Source organism: Citrus sinensis, chromosome 6, assembly GCF_022201045.2.
Source record: "Citrus sinensis cultivar Valencia sweet orange chromosome 6, DVS_A1.0, whole genome shotgun sequence".
Lineage (NCBI taxonomy): Eukaryota > Viridiplantae > Streptophyta > Magnoliopsida > Sapindales > Rutaceae > Citrus > Citrus sinensis.
In genome coordinates this window covers 25,767,711-25,789,199 of record NC_068561.1, presented here as the reverse complement: position 1 = coordinate 25,789,199, position 21,489 = coordinate 25,767,711, and the positions used below count along the sequence as shown (strand labels likewise).

General features: G+C 36.8%; 4 protein-coding genes across 6 annotated transcripts; 1 reads left to right on the top strand and 3 right to left on the bottom strand.

Moving 5' to 3' along the window:
* The first annotated feature begins 279 nt into the window (after positions 1 to 279).
* LOC102618823 (pentatricopeptide repeat-containing protein At3g29290) lies at positions 280 to 2,548 on the top strand. Its single transcript, XM_006482637.4, has 2 exons — positions 280 to 1,893; positions 2,183 to 2,548. Exons 1-2 carry the CDS (start codon positions 280 to 282, stop codon positions 2,345 to 2,347), a joined length of 1,779 nt encoding a protein of 592 aa, XP_006482700.1. The 3' UTR covers positions 2,348 to 2,548.
* Positions 2,549 to 2,732: 184 nt separating this feature from the next.
* On the bottom strand, positions 2,733 to 10,021 carry LOC102616406 (chaperone protein ClpB3, chloroplastic). The gene is made up of 10 exons (XM_006482626.4): positions 9,605 to 10,021; positions 8,968 to 9,186; positions 8,217 to 8,454; positions 7,289 to 7,484; positions 6,823 to 6,877; positions 6,538 to 6,688; positions 5,965 to 6,273; positions 5,114 to 5,379; positions 3,973 to 4,899; positions 2,733 to 3,212 (listed from the first exon to the last, which is right to left on the bottom strand). Exons 1-10 carry the CDS (start codon positions 9,833 to 9,835, stop codon positions 2,883 to 2,885), a joined length of 2,922 nt encoding a protein of 973 aa, XP_006482689.1. The 5' UTR covers positions 9,836 to 10,021; the 3' UTR covers positions 2,733 to 2,882.
* A 532-nt stretch (positions 10,022 to 10,553) lies between these two features.
* LOC102615736 (membrane-anchored ubiquitin-fold protein 1) lies at positions 10,554 to 13,355 on the bottom strand. Of its 2 annotated transcripts, none has more exons than XM_006482623.4 (5): positions 13,049 to 13,355; positions 12,328 to 12,642; positions 11,465 to 11,629; positions 10,861 to 10,954; positions 10,554 to 10,768 (listed from the first exon to the last, which is right to left on the bottom strand). In XM_006482623.4, the coding sequence occupies exons 2-4, from the start codon at positions 12,458 to 12,460 to the stop codon at positions 10,896 to 10,898; spliced, it is 357 nt and encodes a 118-aa protein (XP_006482686.1). In that variant the 5' UTR covers positions 12,461 to 12,642; positions 13,049 to 13,355; the 3' UTR covers positions 10,554 to 10,768; positions 10,861 to 10,895. The 2 variants fall into 2 exon arrangements, with proteins under 2 accessions (XP_006482686.1, XP_006482688.1); XM_006482625.3 differs by having other exon boundaries at positions 10,861 to 10,951; positions 13,049 to 13,348.
* A 1,260-nt stretch (positions 13,356 to 14,615) lies between these two features.
* On the bottom strand, positions 14,616 to 19,896 carry LOC102615430 (probable galacturonosyltransferase 14). Of its 2 annotated transcripts, XM_025099659.2 has the most exons (7): positions 19,172 to 19,896; positions 18,250 to 18,305; positions 17,954 to 18,109; positions 16,798 to 17,388; positions 16,115 to 16,417; positions 15,696 to 15,777; positions 15,437 to 15,584 (listed from the first exon to the last, which is right to left on the bottom strand). In XM_025099659.2, the coding sequence occupies exons 1-6, from the start codon at positions 19,392 to 19,394 to the stop codon at positions 15,727 to 15,729; spliced, it is 1,380 nt and encodes a 459-aa protein (XP_024955427.1). In that variant the 5' UTR covers positions 19,395 to 19,896; the 3' UTR covers positions 15,437 to 15,584; positions 15,696 to 15,726. The 2 variants fall into 2 exon arrangements, with proteins under 2 accessions (XP_006482685.1, XP_024955427.1); XM_006482622.4 differs by lacking the exon at positions 15,696 to 15,777 and having other exon boundaries at positions 14,616 to 15,584; positions 19,172 to 19,886.
* Positions 19,897 to 21,489: the final 1,593 nt, after the last annotated feature.

Genomic DNA, 21,489 nt, shown 5'->3' with positions numbered 1-21,489 from the left:
CTTCATCCAGAAGTGCTATCTTCTTGTGATAGCAAAAGTCACTCTTTCACATAAGCATTAAATCCATTTGCAGTGTTAAAGAGTCTCAAAGTTTACAACTTACCGTGAGTTTTTTGACCTACAACGCTTTTGAAATTTCAAAAACTGTTCTTTTTACAACCCATATGTTATGTTTTTGAAAAGTTGGTTCCTTTTGCTCACTTAGCTCAGCTAGCTTGAATTGGAGCTGAATGAATATATTTCTCTATCATTTCTTGATTGTGCTTTCTCTGGGTTAGTATGATGGGGGAGGTATTGAGTAATTCAGTTTCTGTTATAATAGCATCGAGTGGGTTTGCTTGCTGCCAGAATAACTTGTATGGTAGGCCAAGTACTTCTAGTTATACAATATGTTGTAGAAAATATGGTTGTGTTATGCTTCATGGTTCTACTGTAAAATCAAAGAGGTGTATTTCGTTTGGTTGTTTACGAATGAAGGGTCCGCAGAGATTACATAATTCAATTATTGCATCAAACATCGTTGCCAGTATTGAGCCCGTGACTACTTCCGAGGATGTGAGAGAAAACCATTTGATTGAAAGAAGAGAGGAATTTCTTGATTTGGATTTTGTTGGAAGTAATTTGCCTCCTTGGGGAAATGTGGTGGTCCAGCAAGGAGGCTCAGATGTTGAAGTTAAAAGTGGCAATCAACCTTTGGCTGTTTCTGGGAAGATGGCTTTTGGGAGTGAAATAAGAGTGCAGTTCTTAGAGGAAGCAAATGAAGAGATATTGTCAAGGAGAGTTTTGATGCTTAGTAGGTCCAACAAGGTGAGAAGTGCATTGGAGCTGTACGAGTCTATGAAATGCTCTGGTTTACAACCAAATGTGCATGCTTGTAATTCTCTTCTCTCATGCCTTATAAGGAATGGACTTCTTGACTATGCTCTGAGAGTCTTTGAATTCATGAGGACAAATGAGATAACTATGGGCCATAGTTATAGCTTAATCCTTAAAGCAGTTGAACATGCACAGGGTTTTGATTCGGCCCTTGATATGTTTGTAGGATTTGGAGGGTATTCTAGACAGAAGAAGGATTTTGATGTAATTGTGTATAACACAATGATATCGGTTTGCGGCAGAGTAAACAATTGGATTGAGACTGAGAAACTATGGAGGAGTATGAAGGAAGATGGTCTTATTGGAACACGAGTTACTTATTCTCTATTAGTTTGCATTTTTGCTCGTTGCAGTCAGAACGAACTGGCTCTTGATGCCTACAATGAGATGATCCAGAATGGACTCGAGCCAGGGGATGATGTAACGCAGGCTGTAATTGGTTCATGCACAAGGGAGGGGAAGTGGGATTTGGCATTAAATCTCTTTGAGAATATGTTGAATGGTAGGCTTAAGCCAAATCTAATTTCTTGCAATGCGTTGATTAACTCTCTTGGAAAAGCAGGTGAGGTAAAGCTAGCATTTAAGGTCCACGGTATAATAAAAATTTTGGGTCATACCCCAGATGTGTACACATGGAACGGACTGCTTACTGCTTTGTACAAGGCAAATCAACATGCTGATGCTCTTCAGCTCTTTGAGAGCATAAAAACAGAACAAAGCTCGGAATTAAATGTGCATTTGTACAATACTGCTTTAATGGCATGTCAGAAATTGGGTTTATGGGAAAAGTCTCTGCAGCTCTTATGGCAGATGGAAACTTCTGAACTTCCAGTTTCGACTTCATCATATAATATTGTAATTCATGCTTGTGAGATTGCAAGGAAACCAAAAATAGCATTGCAAGTTTATGAACACATGGTTCACCGGAAATGCACCCCAGACACGTTAACATATTTATCGTTAATAAGAGGCTGCATTTGGGGATCTCTTTGGGCTGAAGTGGAAGAAATTCTTGAAGTAGGTTCTCCTTTCATACATATCATTCAACATTTTGAATGAATCTCATAGCATTTGTGCACATAGTATCATCGATGTTAGAAATTTATTGAGATTCTCTGAGAGCTATTTAGAATGATATTAGAAAAATTGAATTTAAATCAAAGGACTGAATTTTTTTTTTTCCCAATAAAATGAGGCTATGAATAAGCATTTGTGTATCTCACATGGAGGTAAGTTTAATGGTTACATCATGTGCTTTTCTGACGCAGTAAATTTAACTTCATACTACATGTTTGATCTGCTGCAGGTTGCACCAGATGTATCTCTTTATAATGCTGTTATTCAAGGAATGTGTTTAAGAGGCAAGTTTGAATCAGCAAAGAAGCTGTACACAAGAATGCGTGAGATTGGCCTTAAACCGGATGGCAAAACACGGGCATTGATGCTTCAGAACTTACAGAGAAAGATTTAAACAAACTTACAGAGAGATTTAAACAAGGACTCACTTAGTTTCGAAGCCCATTATAATGCACCAATGTTTGTGGCTTATATCGAATGAAGAACGGTACAAAGAAGAAAACTTACTGACCTACATTGTACCATAGTTTAAGCAAATTACATGTTCTTTTATATGTCTGTATATAACTTGATATTGCATTTTCCTGATTCATTTGCTTGTAGTGTCCGAATCAGAAACAGTCGTTTCTCACACAATTGAAACAGACTTGATAACATGACACACAAAATACATTGATGACGACGAAAGCATCTTACTTTCCACGTATAACGTAACAGATAGAGGACCAAAAATTATCACTAGGAACATTGATAAAACGAATGTGAATTTGTGATGATCGTTGAAAAAGAAACTCTTCAAGGCTTATGATTTTGTATAAAGCATCATCATATACAAGAAGCAGGTTACAGCCTATCAGTTAAGAAAATTCGCTCATAATTTTGCTGAACACAAATATAATTTGGTAAAATTAAACACATTGGACAGACATTTATGCTGTCTGTGAGAAAGCTTCTTGGTTATCTGCAGCAGAAGCATCCGAACTGGTATCAAGTCTCCTGAAGACTAGCTTTTGCTGCGGAAGCTGGCCATTGGAAAATGCTGTAACTTCAGTGTCTATTACAATTGTGTCTTCATCCTTGAACTCCCCTCTCAGAATGCCCTTGGCAAGCTCATTTTCAACGTACTGCTGAATCACTCTCTTGACCGGCCTTGCACCATAGTTGGGGTCATACCCAAGACTCCCAAGGAGCTGAATAGCTGCATCGGTCACTTGCATTTTCATCTTCCGGTCTGCAATCCTCTTCTGCACCCGATCCAACTGTAACACAGACATAATGCAGGTTATGTTTACATTCAAAACAAAACAAACAAACTGAAACAACCATTTCAATCAAATGTTATTATATGCAGTTGCTCTATGAACCTTCCATCGAGATCTTGGTGAGATACATTTTGAAAAATCCAGACAAGAAAGTGCATCCATGAGAGTGGCGACAATTTTGTTGGTTGTGTGTTCTTGGGGGGGTTGTTGGTGGAGGGGGTTCAGTCTGCCCACCCACCGATCTCCCCAACAAAGGGAAGAAAGAAATTCTCCTAAAGTTTGGGTGAGGTCAGTCATATATAGGTGCAACGCGGGTAGGCATTATCAGCTCGTAAATTTAATTGAATGTGACTATAAGCAGTTGGTCTAGGAACTTTCCATGGAGATCTTGGTGAGATCCATTTTGAAAAATCCAGACAAAAAAGTGCATACATGAAAGCGGCAACAATTTGAGTGGATGTTTCAGTCTGCCCACCCACAGACCTCCCCAAAAAAGGGAAAAAAGAAATTCTCCTAAAGTTTGGGTGAGGTCAGCCATATATAAGGTGCAACAGCGGGTTGGATTATTAGCTCCTAAATTTAATGTGCAATGAGGGGGAAAAAAAAGAAGGAATTCAGTATCTTTTATAAGAATTACAATTTCTACCTGCTAAGAAACAATGGACCTAATTGTAAAAGCTAGGTAACAAAACTTAACCAGCATTTCATAATTAAAATGCCAGGGAGAGTAAATCCAAGACACTTTAGAGAAACTTACCTGTAACCTCACAATACTGCTTATCTGGTCACGGTCCAGTGGTTGGAATACTATATACTCATCTACTCGGTTCATGAACTCGGGGCGGAATATTGATCTTGCAGCATCCATTACCCGCTGTTTGATAGTTTCATAGGCTGTCTCCTTCGGGAATGTCTCATCATCCATATTAAGTATGTATTGTGAACCCACGTTTGAAGTCATAATGATGACAGTATTGGTGAAACTCACAGTACGACCCTGTGAATCAGTAACTCTCCCATCATCCAGAATTTGAAGAAACACATTAAATACATCAGAGTGGGCCTTCTCAATCTCGTCGAACAGAATTACTGCATAGGGCCTACGGCGAACTACCTCCGTCAACTGTCCTCCTTCCTCATATCCCACATAACCAGGTGGGGCTCCAATCAATCTTGAAACTGCATGCTTTTCCATATACTCACTCATATCAATTCGTACAAGGGCCTCTTCAGTGTTGAACATGTAGGAAGCTAGTGCCTTAGCCAGTTCAGTCTTTCCAACACCGGTTGGACCCATGAACATGAAACTAGCTATTGGACGGTGAGGATCAGAAAGACCTGCTCGAGATCGCTGAATCGCCTCAGCTACTGATTTCACTGCTGGATCTTGACCCACAACACGTTTGTGCAGCTCTTCCTCCAAATGTAACAGCTTCTCCCTCTCTGATTGTTGAAGCTTGGAAACAGGAATACCAGTCCATTTACTTACAATTTCAGCAATGTCACTTCCCGTAACTTCTTCTCTCAACATGGACTTGCCGGAGCTTATGTACTCATTTAACTCTTTTTCGGCACTTTCAAGTTGGCGCTGCAAAGCATTGAGGCTCCCATACTTCAGCTCAGCAGCACGATTAAGATCATACTCACGCTCAGCCTGCTGGATCTCAAGATTTACTCTGTCAATCTGCAAAAATAGAAAAAAATCAGTCAATTTTTTAATTCAACATCATGATCTTTCTGATGACTAATTTTCCACTGCTTCCACTGATCTGATCCATCAATTTAATCTGGAACCAGCCTAATCAATGCTATTAAGTCTTTGTTTCTCAAAAACATGCTAGGGAGCTGCCATTGCCGCCCACTGGTGGTTACAGTTATATAAGAGAATAATGACATACCTCTTCTTTAATGGACTGAATGCGCGTCATGACAGTCTTTTCGTGCTCCCACTGCTCAGTCAGCTGAGCTTGTCTCTCCTTCAGAAGTGACAGTTCAGCCTCAAGGCGGTTCAACCTATCTTTTGAAGCTTTGTCTGTATCATTTGTCAGAGATAGCCTCTCCATCTCTAGTTTCAATACCGAACGATTGATCTCATCAAGGGCAGTAGGTTTTGAAGTAATTTCCATTTTCAGTTTGGCAGCTGCTTCATCCACAAGGTCAATAGCTGCAGTACAAAAGTCCAGTTGCACTTGATGTAACGTGTAGATGCTAATATATTATTTCCACAAAATTATGTCAAGTACTAAAGCAAAGTATGTGTCATGCAGATCTGTTAAAGCAGATGAAATCTGGTAACAACTTCCACATATAATATTACTGAAAAGAGACTCCCAGTGTATTCTTCATGCATTTTGCTAATATCATCTAGCACATTTCAATGTAGTTTTTAACGACAAGGATTTGCTTCAGGTAAAAGAAACAGAAGGTTCACAAAGGCAACTTTGAAAGATGTACCAGACAAAAATGCAGATGTTGGTGTCCTAGATGTTCTTTTGCAATGTTAGCAGCAGTCATGACATGTCTGCATAGACATCATTGCATTTGCATATTGAAGTAGTGTGCAGATCAGCTATTAACATATGTGAAGTAGGTAAGCCATTTGTTGAATTTAGCCATGTACTGCCAAAAGAGAAGGAAGCGAAAAACAAACAGCAAGTACACTCATCCTAATTACTGCAAGGAAATGTTGCTGACCCCATGATGCGGCTCAAATCAGGATGCTAAATGAGTATGTACATTATGCCATTACCTTTGTCAGGCAAGAACCGCCCACTTATATAACGATCAGAGAGAATAGCAGCTTCCACAAGTGCACTGTCAGAAATGCGGACTCCATGATGCAGTTCATATCTTTCACGCAGACCCCTTAGTATAGAAATTGTATCCTCCACAGTAGGTTGATCAACATAAACTTGCTGGAAACGACGTTCCAATGCTGGATCTTTCTCGATATATTTCCGATATTCATCAAGTGTAGTTGCACCAATACATCGCAACTCTCCCCGACCAAGCATAGGCTTCAGGAGATTGCCAGCATCCATTGCTCCATTTGTAGCACCTGTAAAAGATCTCAATAGCTCATATATTAGTATCTGAATCATTATCAAACCTCATTTCCTGCAACTGCTAGGCCGACTTCCATCAAATTATACATAAAGTAAAGAATAAGCTTTAAATATTTTCTCCTAAAGTACTTAGATGTGAATTGGATCAAATGAGTCATTTTTTAATTCTCCTCATGCAATATTGGATGAAGGAGCAGCAAAAAATGTAGCTACCTGAGGAATGAAGGCAGTGACGAGAAATCTAACAAGCATATTACCTGCTCCAACAACTGTGTGTATCTCATCAATGAATAGGATGATCTGGCCCTCAGACTCCGTTACTTCTTTAAGCACCGCCTTCAGTCTATCTTCAAACTCTCCACGATATTTTGCTCCAGCAATGAGTGCACCCATGTCAAGAGATATCAGCTGAAAACAGAAAAGAAGTCAGATCCATATCCAGATCTAAACAATATTAAGGAAAACTAAGCAATTGTTATCATAGCCAACAACCAAAATCCTATGCTTCCCTGCAAACCCATCCCAAGAATAATAGAAAATACCTTGCGGTTCATTAGGGCCTGTGGAACATCCCCTTGCACAATTCTCTGAGCCAGCCTGTTTACAAGGAATGGTGAAGTTAAAATACTTATAAAAGAACCACAGTAGAAGGGGTCAATTGACCAAGAAAGCTGTCAAATGAAACGAAAGTAATTCAATCTATGTATATCAAGTGAAACGAAAGTAATTCAATCTATGTATATCAAGAATCCTAAATCTCAAACTAGGCTCATGTAACAGATTAGCATGCAGTGGGGGTGCTCCTAGTGATTACAATCAGGCATAGGCCCATAGGCTCTAATTATTGTTCTTACTATTATTATAGTTAGAGCATGCACACAACTCTCATGTCAAATCCACATGATCGCTGTTTCATGTTTGTTATGTGAACCCAGCAACCAGGTTTACTACAACCCTATTTGCATGCCCCCATTTGCACATTTTACGCAAAAAGACTTAAAAGCTCACCCTTCAGAAATTGCAGTTTTTCCAACACCAGGTTCACCAATTAGCACAGGATTGTTCTTTGTTCTCCTGGAAAGAATTTGGATACACCTCCGTATTTCATCATCTCTCCCTATCACTGGGTCTAGCTTCCCTGCACTTGCCATAGCTGTCAGATCTTTTCCATATTTCTCCAGTGCTTCATACTTACCCTCAGGATCTGTAACAAAAGCAAACTGTGAGACCTCCCAAGACCTTTAGAGAAACAAAAGACATCCTGTAAAAAGTAAAACTTAGAATTCCACTTAGACATGCCAAGAAAAGATTACAACTAAATATTTGCTAAGTTTGTTTACCCAACACACACCAGCATCACACAAACTAAATGTTTAACAGAAAGCAAAAAATTGTTTAGGAAAAGATGCATAAAGGTAAAATTCCAATTCATACTTGCAAAAAACAAATATTTCCAAGCTTGAATGAGGCCAAAGACACTATACTTATAAAATTTCAACTACACACATAACACCTGGCCGATCAAACGAGGAAAGATAGGCATCATGCACCCGCAGTTCATCTCTTTTGTAGCATACAGGAAGTAAAACACACTTCTAAGGATTTTTTACTAGATTAAAAGGGCATCATGCGCATTCTTCACACAAATGCTCTGGTATTTCCAATTCAGCATGCTCCAAGAAGAAAATGTACCACAACAGAAGTAAAGTTAAAAAACAATAATAACAATAAGAATAAGAAGACGAAGCAGAAGAAGAAGAAGAAGAAGAACCACAACAACAATAATAATAATAATAATTAATAACAAATAAAGCAAGGCACTTTTATTATTTCATGACAGATTACAATTGGAAGACAACATCAAAGGTGTTTGTGATTGTGTACGAGGACCTACGCTGTATAATGCCATAATGCAAAGAAAAGCACATAGTATCACCTTGGTCAATAACTGATTGACGTCCCCTTATAGCTTCAATTGCAGATTTCAGTGTCGGCAAGGATATTTGAAAATCCCTGAACAATTGCTTCCCAAATCGTTGATCCTGGGTGAACCCAAGAACCAAATGCTCAACAGAAACAAATGAGTCTCCATATTCTTTCTTGTATTCCCTGCTTCGCTGGATAAGGGCTTCCAAATCACGTCCTAACATAGAACCAGCTGTTTCGCCAAGCACCTAGTATAATTGATCAGAAAGAGGAAAAACAATTGGGGAATCAGCACAAGCTTACTGGACAGAGAATGCTGTCAGCTTAAGAACTGCAAGGCAGGTAAACTGTATGTGCCCATTCCCTAAAATCAAAGATAAAAAATTCAGCTCAACCTAATGCATCTTCACATTTCACTCCAAGTCATACACATGAGAATGTCCAGAGGTCTAAACAAGTAAGAGTCACAACATCAATTCATAAGTGGTCTCCAAATTTGATCAGAGTTTCCAGCTCTCTCTATTTCAGCATTTTAGAACCCATCATATTGAACAAAACTCCATCTCAGTTTCCTATTCATACATAAAGAGTGAAATTTGCGGACCAACAACCATCCAGGTTAAAACATCCTTTTGCTATTAAAGATCCAAATTTACAGCATTACTAAGAAAAACTTGTCTTAACTACTTGTTCCATGCAGTTCACATACAGAGACATCAAAACATATAAATGGGGATAAAACAGCTATGCATAATGATTACCTTTGGTTGACGTTGGATGAACTTCTCAGTGGCTTCCAGAAGACGTGTATTATCAACTCCAACCTTGGAAAAGATCCTTCTAGCAAGCCCATTCTTTTGCTCTAACAGTGCCTTCAACAAGTGTTCAGTCTCCACAATTTGATGCTTGTTCTCTTTTGCCACATCTGGTGATGAAACAATGGCCTGCCAGGCCATATCTGTAAACTCCTGCTGCGTAATCTGTCATTACATTACAAAAGCCATCTCATCCATTACTCAAGCTTCAATTGTTCACAATCTCAAACCCAACAAATATCACATAACTTGAAAACATTGTCCAATTAAGCTGATTTACAGCAAGCAATGAAAATCAAGCTCTGAAAGCATCACAAATTGAAATAAATCTCAACCGTGTGACTTCAGAATCTCATCAAAATCGATTTATCTCATAAATTATACACAAAATAACATTACCACCGTATTAAACATCAAACATATTTGAAGCTTATACTTGCAAAATAATTAGCAAATTCAAAAGGAAATAAGCACATAAAATTAAATATTTAGAAATTAAAAAAATCAATTATCAATTAAAATAAAATCAGCCCAGAAGATAATTAAACAAACCCAAATGGAAGAAAAAGGAAAATGAGCTCACTCTTCCACTAGTAGCTTCACATCTAATAAGAAACAACTTGTCGTGTCCTTTACTGAACAACCCATTACGCTTCTTCAATTGTACAGAATTAAAGTTCAAACCTTTAAAGAAATTAGCTCTCGTTGGGAAGCTCAGCAAGCACTGCGGCTGCCCAAACACCAAAACATTCCTCTTCTGCGACGGCGGGGGAGTACAAAGGCTGACTCCACTTAACGACGCCCTTGCAGCCATCGTAAACAAAACTTTTTTCCGATGTGGGTATTACAAAAAATTATCAAAAACTGTTGCGGGATTGGGATTGCTTGGGAATGTTAAAAGAAGTGGAAGAGAATAACAAAAATCTAGAGCTTTCTTGAGCTTCAAGTAGTAGTGTCGTTATTATTAAAGCTCGAGCTGGGTGGACCAGTGCAGACTGCAGAGCCAAAAGAGCTTAAAATTGGGTTGAGTGTAGAGCGTTCCCGAAAGTTTGCGAGGTCATGACACGTGGCATCACCGGTGGACTGTGGATATCATTTAGCAAAAACCCAATTTGGATTCTTATAAAAAAAAAAAAAACCCAATTTGGGAAATTTTGTAAATTAATATTGTTGAAACGGCCAAGGCCAAATACGAATGAACACGTCGTCGTGCTTTCAGATTGAAGGAGGGTGGGATGGTTGTTAATGTTATTATATCAAAATTAAATTAAGATATGGTGAGAAGGTAACATTAATAGTTTCATTCTCAAAATTTGGCTGTTGCCGATTCTCTCAACCGTTCAAGTTATTGGAGAAGCAGGCAGAACATGAATGTTTACAATAATAATATTACAATTGTGTTAAGGCAATCATTGTTGTGTGTTCAACATGCGGAAAAAGTTCCCTGTATGCCATTACATTTACCACCAACCTGGATTTGCATTAAGATCAAGTTCATCTTGACAAGCCAAAAAGAAAAAAATAAACAATCATCTTGAAAGATTCTAGAATATTGAATCTGAGATATAGTTGCTTAATCTCAACATAACAACATACATACAGTATACCAAATGCTGTGAATGCAACAGCTATGTTAAGAGAACACAATAAAACTTCAAAAAACAAGACCTATGTGCTTAATGCGACTGTCTCTCATCTATGGCAATTCACCAACTCAATCCTCTATAACAGTTCCACCGTCATTTATCTGGGACAAAGTTAGTACACAATGCTAGGATTAGTTCAAAGAGCCATGACCAAAACCGGTGATGCAAATAATATTCCAAATTTCAAACCTACCTGCGAATGATGTCTTCCACCCTCTTAATCGCAAATTATAATATAACACAAACACATTTGTTCTGCTTTGGTTGACTAGCTGCTTTCTTTTCTGCTACATTACAAACAGAAACAGTAAACACTTTAACACAAAGCATGTGAAACATAACGAAATAAATTTTGCCAGTTGGGGAAAATGCTGAAGGTATTAGGTAATCATATCTGAGTGGTTGGCTGTAGTTGGTGCCTTTTCCACTTGAGAGGTAATCAAGGATGGAATTTTATGTAACTTAAAAAATAAAAATATTTTGTTAAAAAATAAAAATATTTTGTTAAAAAATAAAAAATATTTTGAAATAAAGAGTTTGGAAACCTCAAACGTGAAACAAAGGCGAAATATTGATTACGCATTTCTCCGTAATGTTTTTTTTCCCCAAAAACTTAAAAAAAAAAAAAAATGAAGAAAGGAATCGCATTAATCTTGATATATAATATTCTGTCAACTTCGTACATGGTTCCAGTGTTCCTAACCCAAAACAGCATGAGAGGAGGAGGAGCAAAATATGTGCCTGGATTATCAGACAACATTCGTTGCCCCTATTTTTCCAAAATAAAGATATTTTACCTTTTTCTGTAGAAGGAGGTTGAACAACAACATGCATGGTTGTAACTCCACCAGGGATATCACATAGCGGACTCCGGCACTCTCCCAATGTTCTATTGTTCTCCAATATTTTTCCGGCACTTATTAACTTTACATCTTTCACTGTCCTTGGACCATTCTCTTTCTCTGTCCAGAATAATAATGTTAAGTGCATATTTAAAGGGAACAAGAAGTAGCAAATAAGAGATCGTTTGATAATCACATGGTAGGCAAGAAGACGACAAAATCCAAAGCAAGGGATCCTTAGGCATATCAATCATGCAGCGACAACTTTCAAAAAAGGAAAAAAAAAAATCATGCAGTGACTCAGTCCGGCACCTAACAATTACGATAGAATAAATGCAAGAAAGGTAGCAAATTATTTGACAAATATGTTCATTTAATCACGATAGAGTAGAGAAATATTTTCTTAGGCATATTAAATGAGATAAGATCACATAAATGAAATTACAAGCTGAGGTTTGAACAGCCTTCAAAACAAGTCTGCAGTATCGCTGAAAAATATTTATCCATAAATCTGGTGATGCCAAAAGCATTCTATGATCACTGTGCTCTAAAAGCATTGTAATCTGCATTCATATGACACATGATATGAAAGGCAATGGAATGAATCAAATTTGTAGATGAGGAATTTTTCAGAATATTTATCAGCAGTGAGAAGTAAATGTATAGTTCGATTAATAATAAATGCTCCGACATTGTTCTATTCAAGACCATACTCTATAATGAAACAATAACCAAACCAGAATGCTGATTTAAAAAATTCATTATATTTAATATTTAAAAAATTCATTATGATGGAATTTAATGAACACCAAACTTACCTTTAGGCCATTGAGAAAGAACGCTTTCTTTCAAGGTTGCAACACTTGTAGCAGCAGGAAAGCTCTTGGGACCAATATCCGATCCATCGGTCAATCGGAACTTGATCTCTAACTGATCTTGCACACTTGCCATTCTAAAGCTTTCTGATTGACTCCAAGGACCTCAAAGACTTTAAAATTCCAATCTCAGAGATCTTCACTGAAGCCTTCTACCAAAGTATACGTCAATCCTCAATAGGTTTACTTTTGAGCAATCAAAAACCCACCAGAATACGCAGAAAGTTGCAGATTGATCAATATTCTCACTTTGGTGCGCTGAAAATCCAGAAACAAGCAAAAGAAGAACTTTGAGAGTTTGGATACATCTTAAAAAGAATAAAAAATCTAAACTGGAAAAAAAATGAAAGAAAAGGAAAGATAATTATAGAGGCATCAATTAGGATTTCTAGCAATCAAAATTCGCATCAATATCCTCGATTTTCAATAATCCCTAAATAGAACAAAAAGCCAGACCAAATCCATAAATAAAGTTGCACGAATAAAGCAGCAAAATGTCTGTGACAGCAATCAATCAACCAATCATCAATAATAACATCAAACGTTCATCCAGAGGACACGCTTTATATCATCCAAACATCTTTCTCACCTCAAAACCAATAAAAAAAAAAACAAAACAAACGCTCAAAAGAATCCAAAAACCTTGATGGGTTATCTTACTTGCCTCAAAAACTGATCCGGTCACTCCCTTTTTCCCCAGTTATTGTTTCAAAAATTCCAAAACCTTAAGAAGAAGAAACAAGGTTGTGGCTTTTTTCAATAGTTAATAATAAAGAGACGAAATAAAATAAGTGTTTAGAGAGGAGGCAGTTTCAGAGTTTTCAAAGTCATCTAATTCTAAATCTAAGGTCAATGCTTCCATTTCTTGCCTTCTCCTTCCAATCTCCTAAGGCTATGGAAGTGGACAAATTCTCCTCTCTTTTAAGTTTTATAGGACTGTGACCCTTTTCCTAACTTCCAATCTCACAAACGCTAATCAGACATTTCTTTCGTGTCCCACTTATACAAGATCACTTGTGTCCATCTTCCGTCACAGTCGTTTGATCTTCATCAGACCCCACCAATCAAAACCCTTTTATGATGAAAATATGAATGTCAAAAATCAAAATGGGTCTATGGTTATCTAATGAATAATAAAATAAATAATCCTACCGTAATGTCCCGGTAATGGGCGTGACAGCTATTTAATAATTTTCCTAGCAGCAGTAAAATCACTTGTGCAATGCTTCTCCTAAATTTGGGACTAACATAATTTACTTGTCAAATATCACATCATATAGTGAGCTTTGTGTTTTGTGTTCCAACAGTACTTGCGTTATGTACATATTGTCGCGGAAACTTAATAATATGAAATGGAAAACTTAAAAACTCAACCTAAATGTTGTTTTATGTTGAATGAACCCATGTGTGTAATGTGATTCTCGTGTAACGTAACATACTAGACTCGGACAGATTGCGGTATGATCCATGGAATTGTAATTAACTGGTCAAATTCAAGATACAGCAGCCAATTTTGTATAAAGTTCAAATCTTGGTGGTTGGGGTTCATCGTGTCAACCCTGACTTATATAATGAACTTGGGAAATCCAACAACCTATAATCTAGATGGATGACAAGACCAAGTACAGTTTAAGTTTTGCTTATGAGTCTATCTTTATGTACATTCATGTCAATTGTCACATTGGCCAGGAACCTTACAGATTCTTCCATTTAAGCTTTGGAAGAATCGATAATAATAACTTAATGCAATAGGGAACTAAAAGACGCTAACCTTGTCTTTAATCATTCAATTAAATTATCAACAAGACAAGAATTTGGATGTTGAAGAAGAGCAAAATGCCAAGGAAGTCCAATCAGATGGGGAACTCTTTATAAAATTAGGAATGTGTCAAATGGAACCTCTGCCTCGAAAAAACAGAATTTCCAAAACTGGTTGATGCAAGCTAAAAGAAAGCAATTATTCTAAGTGGGTTTCTTGTTATCATCAACTTAAGCAAATTCCAAGGACAAGAAGAATCTATCTTTAGACTAACTGCTAATAAAATTCTTAAACTTCATTGTGATAAGAATCTACTTCTTAATGGGGATCATCGTTGCTGAAGCCTTGAGAAATTTCATGAAATAACTTCAATTTTTTGACAAAAGACAACGGCTTTAAGCATCAACAGCAACTTTAGCATGCAATCACCATTGATCAAAAGTAACAACATTACAAATGCTGCAATAGAAGATAAACAAATTCAAGAAAATTGATTATCTGCACATTTCAAATGTTTATCGTGAATCTTACATAAGAAATACCAATATGTAACCTAAGCACAGCTCCCCAATTCAATGGGACCTGTGACAAAGCAATCTTCATGACCTACTCCTAAATGTCACCAAGATATCGAAATCGAGGGGGTAAAAAATTGGAAGGTACTAACAAAAAAATGAAACAGCAATTAATAAAGGGGAAAAAAATTTCTGGGCTAATGGGGGAGCCTCACAAAATAACTCCTAGCTTTCTTGTTCCGGTCACCTATCAAGTAGGAAAACATTGACACAGGCAGTAATTTGTGTGTTTCCCTTTATTCCAAAATATGGCAAAGTAATCAAGCAAGAACCCCCAGCTGGATGATCAATAATAGTATCCTTTTCCGAACCAAAAAATGATGATGGATTTTGTATGTTACAGAAAGAATGAAACTCATGCCCGACCCGAGCTGGTGATGCAGGAACAATTTCTGTATAGGTGTGGGGATGACAGCAAATCTAAACCCGGACAGCATTGCCCTTTTGGCCACTAATTCAACTGGCCCTCTCAAACAGACCTTGAGAGAAATCTCGAGAGACAACAAAATGTATGTTAAACCCTTACCATTAATGTCTTTTCCCATTTCCATCTCTTTTTTCTAGCTTATCTAGACGATGGACTATGTCTCCAGGATGTGGCAGTTCCTCACAAAATCATTGGAGTAGTTGACATATTTGGCCCAAAAAGGCCGGAGATGCTCAAACCCTATTTGCAGCCATGGTTTTGACTGGCCATTGTAGTGGATTACTGCAGCCTTTTTCACACTCTCAATGCTGGTCTTATTCTGATAGCCCAAGCCAAGCAAGTGCCACGAGGGATCAATTGGATGAACATGGCCTTTAAATGCTATCAAAGCAGGTGGTAAAGTTCCAAGCTTCCACATCGTGAGATTAGACTTCAGGTTCTAGCAAACATAACACCAATCAGAATAAAGTGGTCAAAAAACTTCAGTTGTTTGCCAACAATATATTATCACATTATCACATACAACAAAAATAAAAAAAGGAACATCTACATTTCCAGCTCCTTAGAATTAAATCCTGTTGTTACTCCAGAATCATGTCAGATATTTCAAACTCCATCCATAGATGACCATCCTATTAAAAAAAGTCAAAAGTTTGAAACATTCATAGCTTGAAATAATTTAGAAGCAAAAAATGTTGCATAGCCAAATATCAAATATCAAATACTATTCAATAATAAGTTTAATAAGTTTTTAAAGGGGAAAGAGCCCTAATAAAGACAACAGAAGTGTGGCTCCAAGCCAAATAAGGTTGCAGTAGCATTCATAGAAAAGAAAAGTGCGTCAGCGATGAGATCCAGTAGCATGAGCATTACATTTCTATATCTCAATATCTTTAGCTTTCAATCCTCATTAAAGCATATAAAAAAAGGGGGAAATTTTGTCTAAGAAAGAAGATTTAAAAATTTTACCTCTTTCAGCCAGGAATGGTAGGTTTCTCTTATATTTGTCTTCCTCCAAGCACGTAGATCAAATATGTTCATTCCATAAGCCCAGGCACATTCTTCAGGATCCAAATGCTTTGCTATGAGCGGATGGGAAAAATTGAAGTAGTTTCTAAACCGCTTAGACATTACCCACTCATCTTCACCTCTGCAAGTTTCTACAGCTCCATTAACCTTTCCACCAAGATCAATTTCCCAAAGAGGAGACAAATCACGCTGGATTACAATATCATCATCTAAAAAGACCACCTTGTCGAGGTGTGGAAATAGCTGTTCAATATACACAATAGCAAAAATAATTTAACCATTGCTCTCTCTGTGGATTCAAAAAATATGCAAAACACAAGTTCTTAGAAAGCCAACAAATTCCATGTCCCGATTAATCAATAAACGGCAAGGAATCCACCACATAAACAGCAAGGAATCCACCACACAAACAGCAACTATAGGAGATCATAATTGCTTTAAAAATTTCAAAAGCAACAGTGAAATCATCTTATAATCTTTTCCTATAATTCCCAATAGTATTAAGTATTAACTTTCTGTTAGCCAAGAGACATAGTTATATCCTCTTTAGGAAAAAGTTAAAAATCATGACAGATTCCAGGCTGTAGAGGAGAAGAGAAATGGGAAGTATCAATTACGCTTACCTCTGGTATGTATATGCGGAGATGGTTGAGTAATGATATGTACTTTGGACTCCTAGCTTGCAATTTTGAAGCAAAAGTTCGTGGAGTTGTATCACTAAGATTTGCCCCAGCAACATGATTTCCATGGTAATAATTCCTGATCCCATCATGGTTCTCAACAGCTTCAAGAACGGGAACGTTCTCTCTTGTTAACCAGTCAAACTGGTGAATGCCTTTCACTTCAACAATAGCAGGAGAGACCGGGTTCAATGCAAACCATGAATGCATACCTGCATAAGTTTTCTTGTCTGTGATGACATGGAAGACTATCTTTTCAGGTTTTAGAGAGGACTGCACAGCAGAAGTAACAACAACAGAAGCAGCCAAAATGTTATCAGTTGATAGGATGAAGTGGTGGTAAGAGTTGTCAGAAAGCAGAGGGAGCAACTCAGGAGAAGGCAATTGTCTGCGTGCGTGAGCATTAGAGGAATATTCATCAGTCAAACGCAGTGAGAGACAGTGGATGCCTTTAGGAATGGAACTTGCAGCGAAGTGCTTATTCATCAGCTCTGCAAACTTAGATTCCCTAATTTCTCTTTCGAATTTCTCCATCTGCGCAGAAATGAATCATATCAACTGACCATCTTAACTATCTTTTTCCCACTATGAATGCCAACATGGAAGACAAAATAAATGTGTTCCAAAAGACAATGTACTTCTCCATTTCATATGTTCCCCTAAATTTCCAAAAGATATCACCAACAGGAAACAAGAATCAAAACCAACAAAAATTCGACTTCCCACCCACAAGATGCTAAGGTGTAGAACCTTATTCAATCCTACTGCAAGGTTGTTGATTATACGTATATTGCATATTCCTAGGATTTCCAAAAACATCACATAAAAGAAACAAGGATGTACATCAGCAATATTTACTTCTAATTCACACACACTTTGCATAAATCATAAGAACTCCATTCGACCCTAATAAAAAGTCAGGATTGAAACCTCACTTAGCCTTATTGCAAAAGTCTTCAATGAAAGAAAGATGAAAATTTTTGGTGTAGAGAAACTGAAAGATAACCTACAGCTTGAAACCTCAGTTTCTGAAAACCTACTCCCCTCCAAAAATTATTAATGATAAACCAGATAAAAATATATATGTAGAGCAGCATACCATTGCTCTTAACATGAAACCAAATGTCTTTGCATCATACTGGTTGTTCTTCATTTCAGAAACAAGTTCACTAAAAGAATCTGGAAGCTTTAGACCATCTGGGATTTCCTCAGTATCAACTTGATTAAGGACTTTGTAGAAGTCTTTAACCAGTCTCTGCATCATTATTGTGGCACCAAAAGGAACCAGCTTAAATTAACACCATGAACAAATGATACGCAGCAAACCAGATGAAAAATGTAACATAATGTTGAAAGAAAGAATAACGTTTGAGGAAATTAAAACGAGTTGTTAACCTCTGAATCATCAACCCTTCCAAGAAGCCTTGGTCCCAACCGCCTACCTAAACAATCTGAAGCAAAGAAGAAAAGGAGAGAACAAGAATCATAAATCCACTTAAAGTACACTATAAGAATTGTGAAGGGAAAAAATCAGATCCCAATCTATGTAACATATAAATATGCTCTGTACAGGCTATGAAAAAACACAAAATCACTGAACTATAAATTTCATATTTTGCACAACAATACAATAATAGGGATAAAAGTTAAAACTCATCAATTGGGGAATCTTCCATTAAGTGATTGAAATACGGTCATGGTAGATACCTAGTCAATCTCCAGTTACAATGATCACATAAATAAATAAATGGTTAATCTAACTTGCATCTATTCTTTTAAATTCAGAAGCAGTGACTCAAGAACTTACATTTGAGTTTGCTATGCAGCCATAACCCCATAATTCTACTGATTTTAGCACCAGCAATAAAAAAAGAATATACATATTTCGATTCCATAAGCCTAAACAATGTATTCAAAAGTAAAAAGTAGGAAAATGCTCTAACCCGCGTGAAGTTATGATCAAAGTGGCACAAAACAACCACTAAGTCAATGCCCTAGATCACTTCCTGCCCATGTTAATTGGATTGCACTAAACTTAAATTCAAAGTTGAACTAAACAAACCAATCAGAAGAAACTCATAATTATAATCCATTCAGATCTAAAAATAACAGAAAACTGGTAACACCAAACTAGTATAGCAATTAACAATCAAACTAATCATGCCCCAACAAAAACAATTAGTCCAAACCAACAAACATATATCTCAAATTTCAAAATCATATCAAGATCCATCCCCAAAAAAAGGCCAGATAAAATAAAATCAAGATCCATCAAATAAAGATTGCATTAGAAATGAAAAAGAGGAGGGGAAAGTACCAAATGAGGAGCACTTGTCAACACCTTCAAGGGTAACAAGAGCAGTGAGAATGAAGACAAATGGCAACAGGAAAGCAAGAATAAGAATGGTATGAAAAAGAGTCCTATAAGAGAGGTGGCGAGCTGCGACCTTGATCTTCATCAAGTCAATAAACCCTCCATTGTTACTATTGCTTGACAATATCGTGATGCTTCTCATACTAGGCGAGAAGTGAAGCTGCATCCTTGTCTATGCAGCCTCACAACAACTGCTGCACTAGCACCCCAACAACAATGACAAAACCAATCCCGATAGCAATAAAAATCCTCCCTTTTTAACGAAACCAAAGACAAACCCACCATCAGATCTGCGTTCTTTCAATTGCTTTGATTCATTTACAGATTTTACCTTCTTGGTTTTTTTCAATTCTGGTCTTTTTCTCAAAGACCGCATTGATTCTCACATCCACATAATAATAATCCCTCCTTTTATCAAACCCTAAGGGGAAAAAAGGTCAAAATTTCTGGGTTGTGTGTTATTATTACTGTAATTGGCAAGATGTTGTGTCTTTTTTTTATCTTTGTTTTCTCAACAATGGATCAACAAAGAAATGGAAAGCGAGAGAAAATTGGGTTTTTTTCTGGTTTTTGGTTTTGTTTTTTTTTTGTTTTTCCTTGTTTCCCTTTCTTGCCTTGCTTGCTTGGGCGTGAGCTGCTATTTCATTGGTGGATCTTCCGATCTCGCTGCCCTTTTTTCTTACAATTATTTAATTATTATTAATTTTATTACTTAATTAAATTAATTTTCTTTTAGTTTTAACATTAATTATTCCAAGTCAAAACTCAAAACGGGGTTGGGGTTAGAGAGAGAGAGAGAAGTAAAAATAAAATTACAAAATATATTCCTATTATCATTTGAAAATGTGATGGGGGTCGTGTGGGAATTTGAGATTTGACCTTGAGGTCTTAGAGCTAAAGTTAGGTTAATCCCATGCTTAAGCTGTGATTAAATTAATGGGTTCAAAAGATTTGGCAGATTTGGCTACTTGGATTAGGGAGAGGTTAGAGGCTATGGGCCTAACAGAATTAATGATTAGGGCTTTTACAATCATTTACGGAAGTTTTGTCATTAGTAGATTTATTGGGTATGGTTCTCATTTGGGTAGGATGTGAACGTCTTGTTGATAGTATTAATTGAATTGTATAATGTCCAACCGACATTTTGAATATGTATATTAGTTGATAAAAATTACACTCAAAAATCATTTTAATAGTAGTTTCATCCTTATGTTATGTTAACGGTTGTGTAGACTTTTGCTAGATTAGGTAATTTGGTACAAGATAAAAAGGATCTTTCTAAATATATTATTTCACTATGAAAGTGTCAATATTGAAAGTGATGTAAAAAAATATTGATGCCGAGGAGGTCCTGTAATATAATAATTCCTTTGGTCGGCAAGGAAAAAAAGAAAAAGAAAAAGAAAAATATAACTAGGATTAAGATAGGCTCCTTTTCTATTCATTAGAATTGATAGATAGGCTAATAAATTATTGACAATACCTGTATTCATCATACTTTAACTGGATCCCGCCTCTCAAATTTACAGAAAAAAAGAGAAGGAAAAAATTGCACCGCGATGAGATATCAAAATAATGTATTAACATCGCATGATATAAATGAGCTGTTAAGTATTGGAACTGCTAATTTTTCATAAACGATTTGGTGCGGAAGCCATTGTCATGTCTCACTTGAATGCAATGCAACTTAAATGCCACGCCACATAAGAAGTTGATGAAAATGAGCAGTTGAATGCCTTAAACTGGGTGGGAACGTTCATTTGGGAGAGCCACTTGCCAATCTGTTTCTTCAAGCTTTTTGTTACTCATCATTCAATAATTATGCAAAGCATAAGTTTTGGCATCGTAGAATAATGGCGAATTTTGCATATTAACTAGTTGAACCAAAAAAATCCGTTTAAAATGATACATAACAAGAGATTAATTAATCCATTTACATTTAGATGATACACACTTTTTTTTTTTTTTTTTTTTTTTTGGGATGAGCCCATTTAGATGATAAATAACAAGAGATTTGAGATTGGAATCTCTCTGGCATCACACGTTTATTGCATAGCAAAAGTGGGCCAGTCAAGGGAGAATATATTAATGTCTAAAAGCTGTAGTTGCGTAGCACATGCCTTGAAGCAGTGAGTTGGGGTCAGTGATTTCAAAGCAATATTCATTCATTTGATGCTTTATTCTATAGCCAACAGGGTCAACAAAACCATAAGTGAAATCAGAAACAAAGCATGCACATCCATCTTCCACTTACTACTGCT